Below are 16,817 nucleotides of genomic sequence, written 5' to 3'. Positions count from 1 at the left end.
TTCTTTTTTTTGGGTTTTTGCAAACTCATGGAGGGGAAGATTTTATTGAGCCTTAGAACACCCCCCCCCTCCAAAAAAAAAGTAACAATGGCTAAAAGATCATCACGAAAGGAGGAATCACAATTTGTTGCTTTGATCATCTATGTTAATGCATTTGGTTTGGAAGAGGTCCTTGCTTCATTAAAATGGAGTATTGATGATGACAACTTGGAGCAATATTATAGTTCAATGCACAATGATATATTGCGTCCATTGTTTGTTACGTAAGAAATTTTAATGAAGTTTGAATTATTCATTAGTAGTTATTTTGTTGAATTCGGTAGAAAGAAGTCCTTGCTTCATTAAAATGAAGTGTTGATGACAACTTGGAACAATATTATAGCTCAATGCACGGGGATATATTGTGTCCATTGTTTGTTACGTAAGTAATTTTAATGAAGTTTGAACTATTCATTAGTAGTTGTTTTGTTGAATTCAATAGCAGAAAACGGTGTTCATGGCACAAAACAATGATAGAGTAAACAAAAAAAAGTTGTATAATTACTGTGTTTAATCCTTTTATGATGCAAATGAAGTTTTAGCTCAAGTGTTGTTGGAAAGAATCAAGTGAAATTCCACTAAATCATACAAACGGAAACTATCAATTTGTAAAAATAAATGCACACTTGAACACAATACAAAAACTGTTATCATGATAAATGTGGTTTGTATTAATATCATTTGACTTATCACAAAAAGTAATAATACTTCAAATGTAAAATACAATGATGTATGTAATATGATATAATTGAGTATATAAAATTTTATATAATTCAAGGAAACGATCCATAATTTTATTTATATTTTTTTATAAGAAAAGATCCACGATATAACACTGTTAATTCTAAATTTTTGGACTATACTCTATTGGAAATGATAAACTTTAACATGTGAAAATATTATTATTTTTTCGGTAAAAAGAATAATTGAAAAGAAAGCAATAATAATAATAATAATCAGTTGTGGGCAATTGGGGGAAGTGACATATTGAGATCCTTGTGGATTACAAGATTTAACCCCCAAGTCTAACAAAGGAATGTTAGAAGAATTCCTAAAACATAATACGATTTCACAAGATTGGTTTTAATAGGCAGAATTCAAAAGTGAAAAGGTTGAAATTAAAATATTAAGTTGCTTTTGGGTTCCCATTACGTTCCACTTTGCTATGTTTATCAACCACGCTTGTCTCCTCAATGACTTAAAATATTTCTAAAATAAAAATTGGCAAGTGAAGGTTGATAAGAACATACATTACTTCAATCAAGGAGAGAATCCACTAGAATATAAAATGGTTGTTCTTGGTTGCCAAATCCATTGGATTGGAATAATTTTCTTAATCGGATCCAGATTTGAAATGTGATACCACATCTATGAAGAATATGAACAATACCATTATAATACCATAGTGTGATTTTAATATGTTAACAAAACTTAACAAAATTTCCATCTATATCCCTTCTATTTTATTAAATATCCAAATAAAAACAATTAGAGTATGGAGTCATTGTTTTCCCGCATGATAATATTGTTGGCCACTAAATGTTGTGGACAAGTTGTTCATGTGACATGCCAAAAGAGGAGTTAGAATATTATTTTTAAGTAAGTCAATTTATTTGGAGAACAATAAATGTTGAAAAAACAAGGGAAAATACCATACATGACTGTATTCAAATCCTCTACAGTACTGGCGGGGGTGGCGGTGCACATCCGGCGGCACATCATAGACCATGTGTGCCACCTGGCCTCTGTTGTGCCGCATCCGCTGTCCCACCGGTACTACAGAGGATTCTGGTCCTACATGATTTGCTTTTGGGAGCTTTTATATCTACCATGTAGCAACTTTTATGGTTTAAAAAAATGGTGGATGCTTCGTTCACCTTGCCTTTGAATCATGTAGTAAAATTAAACCCAACATCTACACACCATGTTGTACAATAAACTACTTAATTTTAGGGAAAAATATCTCTACTTGGTAAGCAAAATATTGTGTGTATGATTATAGGACATTTATCCAACAATTAGAATTACTCTTTTCCAATATGATTAGGAATGACATATTATAAGGTTAGGAATCATGCTGATTATATGCATGTTTTACCTATGCAGATCACTCCTTGACATAAATGCATGGGCACTCTATAATTATAAGGCAAGAGGAGGGGTACTTTTATGGCCCCATGCCAACAGTCCAAGCATAACGTACGTGGAAGCCATCAAATTGGACGAAGTCTTCCTTCACCCGGGGTAAATTCCTTTGCATGGGTATTAGTGGTGTCAACGTCTCAAAGAGGAGGGTAGTTTAGCCCTAGTAAATAAGGGGTGGGAGTATTATAATGACCAAAAAGTCCAATCACGTGATCACTTCACCCTTGGAGAATGATCTTCACTCTATACCAGTGAAGGTAACCTGTGCATTCAAAGTTCAAACTCCATGAGGTTCAATCAAAGACCACTGCGATGGCATGCTAGTGAATTTGCCAACTGATCTAATTGACACTTTTAATATCAATCTAGGTTAAGCTCATTATGGGAGAGGGTTGGGCACGCTACCCGCTCCAAGTAAGCGGGCAGCCTTGCCCAATGGAAGGGGTGAGATGAGAGGGGCTGGGTGGTCCTTTCCCATGAAAATGAAAAAAAGATAGACACAAGGTGGGCACCCAGGTGGTGTACGCACCCTTCTCCTTATAATTATATCTTAAAGATGTTTATTATCTAAGTTGAATAGAGTATTAATGTAGCTTGAAAACAACATTCACCTTCTTTTTTTTTTTTTTTTTTTTTGGGGTAAACAACATTACATACTTACTGTCGCAATGCACCTTAGCAAACCCAAAGAATGATTGGAAAAAGGAGGCCATCTTAGGCTAAGTTATATAGTTTTTTTTTTTTTGGGGTCCAATTTTATGATAGCAAAATTTGAATAAATCCAAACAATCAAACAAAAAAAATCAATATCAAATTGAACCAAACCTAAGTAAACAACACAAAATTTTTTTTGAATGAATATTTTTTTTTTGCTAAAGATCAGCAATGTGTATTAATGATGAAAAATAAAATAAATTACAGAGAGCAAGAGCAAATAGCTGTAATACAACCAGCCATGCAATCATTGAATGAATATTTTAATCAAATAAGTATGTTGTTTAGGCCATTGAAATGAAATATTATGAAATTTGTAGTCAAAATGAAACAAATTTGATAATTTTGTTAAATATATAGATGTAATTCATATAGGTGCAACATATTTCAAAACAAATAGGGTCAATTTTGGATTGATAGGCCATTAAAATATCCATGACTGGTTGACATTCCAATCAATATCTGATCCAAAATAAGGAGTGATTTGATTAAGAATGGGACCATACATGGAAAGAATGGACAACACGAATAAAAGCAATTGGACATCTTGACCAGGGCTTATGTGACATTGCGGATGAATAGAAAAACACCGAACACTTTACCCTTGTCGTATAGAACGAGTAGACCATACATTACAACGGATAATCGTTATCCTCTCTAATTCGCTGTCCCTTTCAATACCTCCAATTCTTCACATGGGGCTGAAATGACCACCCTACTCCCTGCCCAAAAACACTGCCCAAGGTGAGTTCCACTCCTCCCTATTAGAGGAATTAGAGGAACTGAAGGTACCCATGCATTGGAGGCGATTATTATTCTCACAACGGAGGTACACTAAAAGTTTTTAGTTCAAATTTTTTATTTTTAGGATTAAGCAACAATTTGAACCTAGATGTCTTTGGCCCAAGCCCAGCATCATCATATATCTGTATTGGGCTTGAAAAAAAAACTTCATTCCCAAATTGGCCCAAAACTATTAACTTTAATCGACAACAAAAGCAAAACCGGTAAAAACCTTTTAACCGCTTGATAAAAATATCAACTCGATTCATTCTCAAATGGAAGCCAACTATTAAACAGTTCGATTTTGATTTATAAGCTTTCCATTTGAACCAAACCCATTAATCAAAATCGAATCAATTAACACCCTTGTTTTTTAGTGTTGTTTTGATTTGTGCCTTTGTGGGGTCCACATACATTTCTTCGCAACCCACAATTCCTCGATTGTTTGGGACCTTTCTGCTTTTCTTTGCATCTGATTCCTATTTCTTAATATGTTTCTAACCCTAGTTGCATAGTTCTTTTTCTTTTCACCATGGATAATGTTTCTATTTCCACTCATTACTTATTAGTATAGTTATGCCTGCTATGTATTTGATAAATTCCTATTATATTTTCTTTTTCCCTGGGGGTAAGCAATTACTACTCTGGTGGGTTCATCACAAACCATATCTGGAATCCTAGTCTTAGGGGTGGGTGTCAATCCGTCGGTTTGGATTGATTTCGATGTGAGAATGAGTGAGTCCAAAACATGATCCAGTAAGAGTGCATTGGTTCGATTTTGATTTTGAATCGGTTTTACTTATTGTTTTATTACTGATTTGGTTTTAGTTTGCTGTGTAAATCTATTTTTAAATATATAATTTTTAGATGACTTTAGGGCTGGTATTGGTTTTGGTCTAATTTTTTAAGTTCAGTTTAATGTCAAAAAACTCCAATCTGAAACATGATTCAATAAGCTCATATTGGTTTAGGTTTGGCTCAGTTCGTCGGTTCAAGCTAGGTTTTGACAATCCTATCCAACCTACATCATGGAGGGTGTCTTCATGGTAGGGCTGCAACAGGCTCGGGTTGGACCGGGCTTTTCAAAACCCCAACCCAACCCTGACTCCCCGTAACTAGGCCCAAGTCTGACTTGACCCTGACTCAGGGCTTGGAAAATCCAACCCTGATTGGCCCTAATCATGGAGTGAGGGAAGGTAAAGATGCATGGATTGGACTAAATTGGGCAGGGTCTAGAAGAAAATTATCAATTTTATATAAAATAACACTATAATAAAATATATTATCCCACTTATTATCTTCATATATAATATAATATGTAACAAAATATGTGTGACATTTAAAGTTTATAATACATACTACATCTACAATACATATATATATATTATATAGTATAACTTAAACATGGTTGGGCTGGGCCGGGTTGGCTCAGCCCGAGACCTCAACCCCAACCCAACCTGATCTTAACTCAAGGCCAGCAATTTTAGGGTCAGGTATTTCAGCCCAAGCCCTGTTCGGGCTCATGGCAGGATCGGGTCGACAGGGCCAAACTTGCACCCTTAGTTCATGGTCAGGTGGTGCACATGTCCGAACATATGCCTGTATTTTTATTACGTTTGGTTTTTGAACTTAATAACGATGATTTCAGGTAATCTCAGCCGTTCAATTAGGATCTGGGCGATCCATTCCAACATAATTTTCTTTGAGATTTTTTTTTTTTTTTTTTTTTTCATCATCATAGGTATTAGGAAATTGGAACGGCAAATAGGGTGCGTTGATGGTATTCGAATGAATTATATTTTCCCGATCATCTCCTCCCTCTTAAAATCTCGATATCGATCTACATCTTCTTTGATCAACAATTTGTGCCGCACTTCTTCTTCGCCTTGTCTGTACTCTACAAGCCCATCTCATTCACAGTTTACTGTAATCCACTGCGGCGGACGGGACACGCGTGCCGTGGCCATGGACGCTTCTGAAGAAACCCTACGGAGAGCTATGATTGATAAACAAGCTGCCGTTGATGCCCAGGGGAACTCCGTCAGGGATCTAAAGGCTTCCGGTGCGGCGAAGGCTGAGATCGATGTAGCAGTGGAAGCACTAAACGCCTTGAAGTTGGAGAAATCTTCCATTGAAAAGCAGCTTCAAGCTGCCATCACTGGTGGCAGTGGCGCTAGCTCTCTCAGCAGGGATGCTTTCCGTCAAGCCGTTGTCAATACGTTGGAGCGGCGGCTCTTCTACATCCCGTCTTTCAAGATCTATCGAGGTGTTGCTGGTTTATACGATTATGGTCCCCCTGGTTGTGCGGTTAAGGCTAATGTCCTTGCTTTCTGGCGTCAAGTAAGTCCCTCCCCCCTCCCCCCCCTGCGAATCTATTGTTTCGTTTAACTTATTTAGTTGATAGCATTTTAACATGCGACGAAGTATGCAGGTTTTATGACATTTATGCTAGTCTCTCTCCCCCCCAAACCAAAACCCCCGGCGGGGGTTAATGTAGTTCAAGAGGATAACTGTTCATATTGGGATTGTAAGCATCCTGATGATGCATTATTTAGTATGTTAACGTGCCATGCAGTTCTAGTAGACCAGTAATTAAATGGAAGGCCTAGGTTTCAATGTTCAGATGAGAATTAATTAGTTTTTGGATTACAAGTGCAGTGCGGTTCTAAGTTATATCTTACATTTGAAGTTCTTTGGAGCGGTTTAAAAGCTTAAGCTTGATGATGCCGTTGTCGATTGGCTTAATTGTAGCTTGGACTTTTTAGGTAACGAGCCTAATTGGCTTGTATATAAATTCAATGAAACTTGAAATTATTTAAATAAATTTATTTCTATTGGGAAATCTACTACTTTTCTGTTAAACTTTACTGGGGTCCGACCTTAGTTATCCCCTGGTTTCTAGAGTTATTAAACATCCCCTGTGGTAGAGCCGTAGAGACCTGTTGTAATCTATTTGGAGTTATTAAGCATTTTTTCTGATCTCTCCGAATTTCTGTGAACTCCTTTGTAAGGTTACAGAACTTTTTAACTCAATCAATCTTAGCTTTGTGCTTTGGTTGATTTTTTTTTTTTGCCTTGAAAAAAATCAGCATTTTGTCCTGGAGGAGAACATGTTGGAAGTGGATTGTCCATGTGTCACACCAGAAACTGTGCTGAAGGCATCTGGTCATGTAGATAAGTTTACAGACCTCATGGTCAAGGATGAAAAGACAGGAACTTGCTACAGGGCTGATCACTTGCTCAAAGATTTTTGCAAGGAGAAGCTTGAAAAAGACCTGAGTATGCATGCAGAGAAGGCAGCAGAGATGAAAAACATTCTTGCAATTCTCGATGATCTCTCTGCTGAAGAATTGGGGGCAAAGATCAAGGAATATGGTATAGTTGCTCCGGATACTAAGAACCCTCTTTCAGATCCTTATCCATTTAACTTGATGTTTCAAACATCGATTGGCCCATCTGGCTTGATACCTGGGTATGCACTTGATTTAATCATTGTATTTACTTCTATAAGCATTTTCCCAGGATAAGATTGCTTCCTATTAATATATGGGTTTTAACCCATTTATGTCACTTACATATTCATCTGCTGCAGATATATGCGCCCTGAAACAGCACAAGGCATTTTTGTTAACTTCAAGGACTTGTACTATTTTAATGGAAACAAGCTTCCTTTTGCTGCTGCACAGATTGGTCAAGCTTTTAGAAATGAGGTCTCAATCTTTCACTATCATACTAAAGCCATTGTGACTTTGATATCTCTTTGCAAGAATATGTTTGTAAATGGGTATTCTATTTGAAAGCAAATATTTTTTGACTTTATGATCTCCCAACTGGTGCATATAATAGTAAGACTGTTTAACTTATTTGTTTTTTCCCCATTATTTCTTCTCTTCCTTTTATTTAGAATTCTCCCTCTGCATGCTATAGTCTATTATTTCATTATAAGAGGAAATTAGTAATCAGTTTCAGTCTGATATTTTTGTTATTTTATTTTTATAAATCCAGATATCTCCTCGCCAAGGTCTTCTAAGGGTTCGTGAATTCACCTTGGCAGAGATTGAGCACTTTGTGGATCCTGAAGACAAATCTCATCCAAAGTTTGGTGATATTGCACACTTGGAGTTCTTGATGTTCCCAAGGAAAGAACAAACTTCTGGACAGTCTGCAAAGAGAATGCGCATTGGTGATGCAGTTTCTGAGGTTGGATTGATTTGCATGTGATTTAAATACCGCCTCCAAGCTCAATCGCTCTCTCTCTCTCTCTATATATATATATACAGTGAGTGTCTGAATGACACCTCTATAGGTGCATTTAGAACTTGACACCTTCTTTTAATTGCCCCTTGTCTTTTTTCCAAAAGTTCTTTAAGATAGGAATATAAAAGGTTTCAAGAATAATTTGAAAGTGACATCAACTTTCTAGTGTGCATGTAAAATGACACTATTACCCTCATTAGAAAAAAATTGTGTATTATACTAAAGGGCAAAAAGGTAAGGTTACAAACTATTTGACACCTTGAGGGGTATATCTCACTGTACATTTATGTGTATTTACTATTGGGCAGGGAATTGTCAACAATCAAACACTCGGCTACTTCATCGGAAGAGTATACCTATTCCTTACTCAACTGGGAATTGATGAAGAACGGTTGCGTTTCCGTCAGCACTTGGGAAATGAGATGGCCCACTATGCTGCAGATTGTTGGGATGCGGAGATTGAGTCCTCCTACGGCTGGATTGAGTGTGTTGGTATTGCAGACAGATCTGCATATGACTTACGTGCTCACTCAGTAAGTGTTTAACCAAATATTGTTGAAGAGATACTGCAAATGTCTGACTGTTGATTAGTTATTTCGTCTTTAGGCAGCAACTCATTGCATTTATTCTTGAATTAACCCAGTTCTTGTTGGACCTCTTTTGCTCATCTTCCATTTAAAAATTTATTTTTCTTTAGCAATCACCTTGAGAGCATGATAAAAGGTTATTTTGCTTGATCCTGAATTTTTATGGGGAAAGTAGTTGATTAGAATGTTCGAAGTCCTTTCCTCTTTCAATTTTGTTCAAGCTAAACAATGATTTCGTTGCAGTGTGACATAAATCATGTATGTTGTTGTTTGATCCTGAATTTTTATGGGTAAGTGGTTGATTAGAATGTTCGAAGTCCTTTCCTCTTTCAATTTTGTTCAAGCTAAACAATGATTTCGTTGCAGTGTGACATAAATCATGTATATTGTTGTCATAGATTTAAAGAACACATACTTCATTGTAGTGCTATTTTTTAATATGCAAGGGTAATATGCATTTACTATAGGTTGATCTTTGACATGGTGGCGTACCATGTCTTTTAGTGCATAAGAGTAAGCTAGCTTTAGCATGTTTAATACATTAAAGAAGAAGACAGGATGGTACATAGAAAGAGAAAGGAAGGAGAATTTCAGCGCAATGGTTTAGGAAGGGTAATTTTAAAAGATCAGTGAAACATATTTAGGTAACTAATGCAATAGCAAATGCTCCTCAGAAAGTGAGATTGTGTAACTTGACAAACTTTTTGCGTTGGAGTAAAAGGGGGAAAAAAAGTTAGACGACAGTATGAGATCAGCCTGGAGATTGGAGAATCATATCTCAAATTTGAAGAGGTTGGAGATTGAAGGTAGAATCATTTGATTACTCCTTTCCCTCTGGCCACCTCAGCCTTATTTGGTCTTCTTTTGATTTCTACAGTTTCATTGCTGATATATCCCTACAAAAATTTGTCATCAGAAATATCACCTTTCAAGGGAAGGCTGAACTACTCAACTACATACTACATGGGATGGGGAGGGAATTAAAAAGTGAATTGTGACAATATCAGTACATTAATGACCAGCAGTAGTAAGAGAGAAGAGATCTAGAAAGAGAGAAAACCACCCACGGTTTAAGATATGAGTGAGATCCACAATCCGTGGGGATGGGGGTCTTATTTATATTAAGTAAAACGCAAAACAGCTAACTAAGCAACCGATCTACTCAACCATACCCAAAATACCCCCTGTGAACATAAAAACAAAACATAGACCAAAACCCATGTAAACCGAGACTATGCAACTCAACATGAATAAAGGAGTTAAAAAACAGGCAAACTTCACTAAACCTTAGGGGTTCCAGCATACAAAGTCTATTTCGGTTCTTACTTCTTAGCATATGTATAATAAATCAAACAAATCACATGAAGGAAATGAGTAATATTATTTGAGCTAGATGGGCTTGTCATGACATTGATCTGTGCCATGTTCGTCTACCCTGATATGTCCTCTCCCTGACTGAAGTGTGACCATCAAACACATTCTGCTTGAATTATGACTACAAGGAGTAAGGGGATGAGTCATAAAATTTGGACATAGTGGGCAACTGAATTCTGCATGAAAGTGCATGTTACATCAAAATTAACTGAAGTTTAATGAGCCTTGATTCTTTTTATGAAGACTAATTTTTATTTTAGTTTCTGTCTTTCAAAATTTCAACACTAATCTCTTCTCAGTATGACTACATTTTCCCATCTTTTTTTGACAAACCTAAAAAGATCTGCAGGATTTTGATCATATTAGAATTCAATTTATGGAAACCAAAATTTAGCAATCAACAAAGGAGGGGTGGGAAGATTTCCCGATTCATTCCGAGGCATAACCCAAAAAATAAATATTTACTTGACATACTGAAATGAATGGTTTGGTTTGTTGTGCCACGTTAAGTACATGAACAACATTATCGTCAATGGTCCACTCCCAGTATCGTAACTGCAGTCCCCATTTTCTTTCCCTCATATGATGAGTCAAGGCACATTTTGTATAGCCTTGGGTTTGCATTGATTCCAAATCAAGGGACAGTCATGTGGAGACTAGGGATGTAAATGAATAGCTGAAATCTGTTTCCGTATCCGTGTCCATATCCGTTCAGCACTATCCGAATCCATCTGAAAGCTAAACGGATACGGATAGGCTATAGCTATCCGAAAAGCTATATTTACATGTAAACAGATAAAATATCCGATCCGTATCCGTTTAACACTATCCGAATCCATCCGAAAGCTAATCGATTGCGGATGCGGATATAGCACTATCCGAGCCGAATCCGATCCGTTTACATCCCTAGTGGAGACTGCAGTAAGTAGCAGTAAACTTAGAACTGCCCAGATAAAATATTGAATTTATACATTTTAATGATTCAGAAACCATATTCCATAATTAATGATGTAACATTTATATTCGAGCACTGCCACAAACAATGTCGCAAGATATGACCTAGGAATGTGTAGGTTAATGCAGAAGGAATTGAAGAAAGCAAAGGTTTCTGGAGCTTCCCTTTGCTTGCCTAATACCTTCTCTGACCCTCTTTCTTTCTCCTGACTTCAGCTTCCACTGTTTTTTTGTTTTTCCTACTTGGTGGTGGTGGCTTCTTTTATTTCCAACAACCATTCTACTGTGAAACTAAACCTGGAATTTTGCACAGAATATAAGGAGGCCTTAGCTGCAAGGCAAAATGCACTGGCCCTAGATGATTTGAATAAATAACCCTAAACAATCAGAATGGCACAAGTAATGTAATACAAGCTGAGACTTGTGTATACAATTTGAGGTGAAATAAATACGCATTGATAATGCAAAGAGTCTGTGAGATGATTTTTTAGTCCATCTTTTAATGCATTGCTTTGTGATAGTAAAGATTTGTCAGGATGAAAGAAAGAGTTGCTGAATAAACTCATGGAAAATCCATGTTTTCCTCTATGGCAGGAGAAAAGTGGTGTTCCTCTTGTAGCTCATGAAAAGTTTTCAGAACCCAGGGAAGTGGAGGTAACTCTCTCTCTCTCTCGATTGCTTGTGTATGTGGTCCTCTATGCATTCTCATATTCACAACCTCACTCTTTTCATGATCAGTTTTATTAATGTTATTATATAAATTCTTTAATAAGTTCTGGCAAAAATTGTGATGCATTTTTTCAGAAACTGGTCATAGCCCCAGTGAAGAAGGAACTAGGTCTTGCGTTCAAGGGTAATCAAAAGAATGTTGTTGAGGCTTTGGAGGTAAAGTAAAATTTTCTGTGGAACCTATGAGTCGTATTAAATGTAAATGACTTTAACCCTTATCATTAAATGTTGTGTCTTCTGTTTGGGCAGGTCATGGATGAAAAAGAAGCTATGGAAATGAAATCCACTTTGGAATCCAAGGGGGAGGTGGAGTTCCATGTGTGTACTCTTGGGAAAGCTGTCACTATTAAGAAGAACATGGTGACAATATCTAAGGAGAAGAAAAAGGAACACCAACGGGCTTTCACACCTTCAGTGATTGAGCCATCATTTGGCATTGGGCGAATAATCTACTGCCTATTTGAGCATTCCTTCTACACAAGGCCAAGTAAAGCCGGAGATGAGCAGTTGAATGTATTCCGCTTTCTTCCTCTTGTTGCTCCTATCAAGTGCACAGTTTTCCCACTTGTGCAGAACCAGCAATATGAAGCAGTTGCCAAACAGATCTCTGTGTCACTGACTGCGGTTGCGATCTCACATAGGATTGACATTACAGGTATGTAACTAGAAAATCATGTGGATCGCGTATTCTACTGCTGATGCTAGATTATACTTGTGTTGATGGGCATGCAGGAGTGCGTCCATTGAGACGTGCTTGAAATTGACCAAATGAGAATCTAGTGATATAATGATATGAACCGCAAGGATGTACATGGCCGACTCATTTATTTGGGTTAAGGCTTAATTGAGTTTAGTTGATTAATTTCATGATGGATGCAGAATTGATTTGATTGTTAGCGCATAACTGTTACAGGTACATCTATTGGGAAAAGATACGCTAGAACAGATGAACTTGGTGTACCCTTGGCTATCACTGTTGATTCAACATCTTCGGTTACAATTCGAGAAAGAGACAGCAAGGATCAAATTCGTGTAAGTGTAGAGGCTGTACCTTCTGTTGTCAAAGAAGTGACTGATGGATCAAGCACTTGGACGGATGTGTTGTGGAGATTCCCAGCTCATTCGAATGTGTCCACCGATGAGTAAGAATTCGATAAGTTTACTGGAATGTTATTGTGCCTTTCACTGGTTCTATGGTAGAGTAATTCATAATTCATTGAGGAGAGTTTAAGAATTTTATTTCACGGTAAAAGGTGTCGTGAATGGCGGTGGTCCATGCACAGTCAATAACAGACCTTTGTCACATTGTAATCCGCCCTGCCTTATACGGCTGAGCTTGAAGGCCAGATTTGGTATGATTTCTTTGTCAATTTTGGATTAATTTTATGAAATAATCAACAAATAAATTTTTGATCAAAAATTGAAATTGTTTTGGTTGCATCAATTTGAAATATTTCAAGATTAAGGAATTCATTTGGTAGTTCAATTTATGAGAATGGATTCTCTATATTTTTTTGTGAAACGGTGGTGACGGTGACAAAGGTGGTATTGGCATTGTGGTGGGCGGATCATTAGGAGATGAGGGTGGTGTTTTATTTTAAACATGAAATATGGAAATTACTACTTTGCTCTTTAAATTAATTATGTGCTCATTAAAGAGTACGAGTGGAATCAATTTCAATTTCAAAATTGAAACAGTTATTTCAGAATATCAATTTCATTTGATTTCTATTTCACTATAATAAGTTGCAAAATCAAACCAATAATTTCTGAAATAGAAATCATTCCATGAAATTGAAATATAAATCATACCAAATCAAAGCGGAAAACCTACCCCCTAGTTCACAACAAAACTTATGTTTTGTTTGTCTGCATTATGCGTTATATGGGAAAACCTTAGAAGGGAAAATGAAAGAGTAAAGCTGCAAAATGGGCCCATTTTCGTTTGTCTCCCCTTTTTCTTCTTGTTTCTTTGCAGAGAAGAAAACGTGGGATGGTATTTTCAGCTTAGTCGGTGAGCTACCAATAATATTTGGGCATAGGACGAGGGGTTGAAGGCATCATTTTTACTTACTAATGCTTAATGCTCAGCATGATGAAATCGACCCTTAATTGGTTAAAAGCAGGTGATTAGCAGATCAAAACTCAGGTTCTTGGAAGAATTTTGTTGGCCCAAGAAGAAAATAATCAGAAGAAACCAAGTTTACCAATTAATTGAGATATCAACAACATTTATGAGTCTAGGTTCTGTCCAGAACAACTCCTATAGTCCCACTCAAACTCGCAAAGCCAAAGAACATAATTGGTTAATGGTTAAAAGGAAGGCTGAGCAGTAGAGGTGATGCTAGCCCCAGCAGAAGCAGAGGTAGCAGTATTGGCATTGACCCCACTGCGGTTGGCATGACAGAGCTGACGGAGCTTGGTGGGGACATACCAGATGGAGAGGCGAGGGTGGGAGTTGAAGATGGAGTCGATGTCCCAACCTTGGTGGGATGCCATGACGACGAGGGGCTGGTAGCAAGCCTGCCTCCAAGCTCCTACGTTTTCTCCTTTCTCTTTGAATGCTCGCCTCAGGGCATTCGATGCCTCTTCGTCCAGGCAGTGCAACGCGTAGCAGTGGACGTAGTGCCTCATTTTAGGTTTGTTTATGTAGCTTGCTCCTGCCTTCTTCGCATACCTGAACACCTGGTTCGTCACCTATACACACACACACACACACACACACACACACAACACCCATTATCGAATAAAAAGGGAATGGGTTGATGGAAGATACTTGAAGCACAGATATACATGACTTCAAGGTATTAGGTATTAGGTATTAGGTATTGGGTCTAGGCCGATACCGATATGGCGATATGGATCCACCCTATTGGATAGGACCGCCTTTCAAAATACCAATAGCTTGGTTTTTTTGGGAGATCAATATTTTATGCTCTTCTGAATTTATACCATCATTATAGTATCAGTACTGGTATCGAATACCGGCAATACTAATATGTATCGATCGATATGATACTGATACCTTGAAGCTTGTTCGAGGAAGTGGATTGGAAACGAATTGGCCTGAACCCTAAAAATGTCCAAATGCTGAAGACTGAGGAGATGACTTAATACACCATGGTGTAATATAACTATAATTAATTATTAAATTCACTGAAGAAAGTCAGCAAAAACAATGATTAAACACAAAGTTATTCTTATGACTATTCTCTCTCTTTTTCATACTACTATATATATATATATATATATATCTCTTTTAACTTGGTCCTTAGTTAGTGAAGAAATAAAGTAATAATAAACAATTACTGGTAAGGTTGAAAAGATTAATAATTTAGAAGCTACTTGGACCCTCGAATTGAAAGGAGGTGTGAATCGGTGCAGGTCCTAGTTGGTACCATCATTGTAAGGCCAGGACCGGAATTGTAATCAGTCCCCGAACTTGGAACCTAGGACCAAGTACTAATTGGTGTAGTCGGTTCTTGTTCTTAATCAACAGATCGAAACACCAGTACATATTTAGCCCATATATTAGGTCCCACATAATCCATGAAATAGGAAGCATGTCAACTCAGGGGTATTATATGCTTAGCCCAACCAAGTGAATGGTGAGTGAAAAACCCTAGCCAGCTCCTTCCAGGACCTGTGTGAAATAGCATGATTGCCCAGGAGCCAGTGCCCAAGCCTCAAGAAGCATAGGTCGGTCCGAATTCCGATGACCAAAGGCCTCCTCAACCCCTCAACGGCTCAACGCCTCAACCCAAACCTGGTTGTTACCTCCAAAAAAAAAAAAAAAAAAAAAAAAAAATTAATGGTGACTGCTTACCTGACAAAGCCCAGCCTAAAATTACGCGACACGTATACAGTGTCAGGGTAGCACGCCCCACGATGCCGGCCTCACCAACCTGTGGCTATTTACGTAAAAAGATTCCTCGCCCTTCCACTTCACATTTAATTACGATACTATCATTCGTCTATTTTATTTCAAATAAATAAATAAATAATTGATGTTGCAGTGTCGATCCCCCATTGGTGAAGGAAGTTTAGGTTACGTTGCAGAAAGTTACTTTAGGAGTAGTTACTATAGAGCTCAGCTTAGTAGTAGTTATATTGATAGATTAGAGAGGAGATTAGGAGAAGAAGAGATTGATAGAAAGAAGGAAATTAACAATACTGATATAGTTGTTTACCTTGGTGGGGCATTTTTCACCACGATCCATGGCGATATTCTGAACATGGATCAAGAAATCACGGCACTGCTCGTAGAGGTGGAAGAGATAATCGATGCCGTTCTTCTTGCCCCGAGCTACCTCACCAGGCAATGTCACCATGAACGGGTGCTCTCGCTGTCTCTCCACTACTACTCTTCCTTTCTCTTCCTCATCGTTCCCCTCCTCTTCCACTTCTTCTTCTTTGTCCCCTATCGTAGTAGTAGCACTCTTGGTCGACGCCGCCCTCTTCTTTCGCCGCTGCCGCTGCTCCTTCTCTTGTTGCATTGGCTCCTTCGACAATCCTAATTCATTGCACCATTGTCGTCATCATCATCATCATCATCATCATCAGTATAATAGTAACTATTATTGCCTATAACTTATACAAGAAGACTAGATATTAGTACTAACCTTCCTGGGAGAGGGTATCGAGAGCGTTGGTAGCGTCAAGTGGGAGGAGGTGATGATGATGGTAGTGGCGGCGCCGGGACTCTTCATCTTCGAGGAGGAGGAGGAGGCGTCGACGCTCGGCTCTGATAGCGGACTTGATGCCGTAAATCTCCCCGACGAGGAGGTCCCACCGGAAGATTTGGGAGAGGCTAGTCATCATATCCTCCAGCTCTTCGTCTTTCATGTCGAGGAGTGTACTCACCGTGAACCCTAGCTCAGATATCTTGGCCGCAGTGTAGTAGCGGACCCCGTACGCCTGGAAGAACACGTCCAGTCCTCCCACATCCCTCTGCGTCCTTGTACAAGTACCGTACGATTGGGGAGCCACCATCATTTCCAGCAACCGGTGAGGCGGTGGAGCAGTCCCTCTTGTTGGGTCCCATTTGAATAGAGTCGCCGAGAAAGCGTTGGGATCCATTAGTGAATAGAAACAGAGGTATATAGGGGATTGATTTTTATCTCCTAATTAAGATTGAAACTCTCAGTCTCACTCACTCACTACTCTCAAAGTCTCACCCACGCTGAAGCGAGTTTAAGTCATTATCTCTATCTCTCACCCTCAAACTTCCAATGG

At 38.1% G+C, this 16,817-nt stretch overlaps 2 protein-coding genes across 2 annotated transcripts; one reads left to right on the top strand and one right to left on the bottom strand.

The window, feature by feature from the left end:
- Positions 1–5,548: 5,548 nt before the first annotated feature.
- Positions 5,549–12,734, top strand: LOC122655537 (glycine--tRNA ligase, mitochondrial 1-like). The gene is made up of 9 exons (XM_043849729.1): positions 5,549–6,021; positions 6,771–7,153; positions 7,274–7,391; positions 7,687–7,881; positions 8,247–8,471; positions 11,448–11,507; positions 11,658–11,738; positions 11,832–12,237; positions 12,496–12,734. The coding sequence occupies exons 1-9, from the start codon at positions 5,647–5,649 to the stop codon at positions 12,726–12,728; spliced, it is 2,076 nt and encodes a 691-aa protein (XP_043705664.1). The 5' UTR covers positions 5,549–5,646; the 3' UTR covers positions 12,729–12,734.
- Positions 12,735–13,735: 1,001 nt separating this feature from the next.
- Positions 13,736–16,661, bottom strand: LOC122655538 (floricaula/leafy homolog 1-like). Its single transcript, XM_043849730.1, has 3 exons — positions 16,205–16,661; positions 15,773–16,095; positions 13,736–14,279 (listed from the first exon to the last, which is right to left on the bottom strand). The coding sequence occupies exons 1-3, from the start codon at positions 16,659–16,661 to the stop codon at positions 13,896–13,898; spliced, it is 1,164 nt and encodes a 387-aa protein (XP_043705665.1). The 3' UTR covers positions 13,736–13,895.
- Positions 16,662–16,817: the final 156 nt, after the last annotated feature.

The sequence above is a fragment of the Telopea speciosissima genome, chromosome 3 (assembly GCF_018873765.1).
Source record: "Telopea speciosissima isolate NSW1024214 ecotype Mountain lineage chromosome 3, Tspe_v1, whole genome shotgun sequence".
In the NCBI taxonomy this organism is placed as follows: domain Eukaryota; kingdom Viridiplantae; phylum Streptophyta; class Magnoliopsida; order Proteales; family Proteaceae; genus Telopea; species Telopea speciosissima.
The sequence above is the reverse complement of the archived record's forward strand: the minus strand, read 5'-3'. Positions and strand labels throughout refer to the sequence as shown.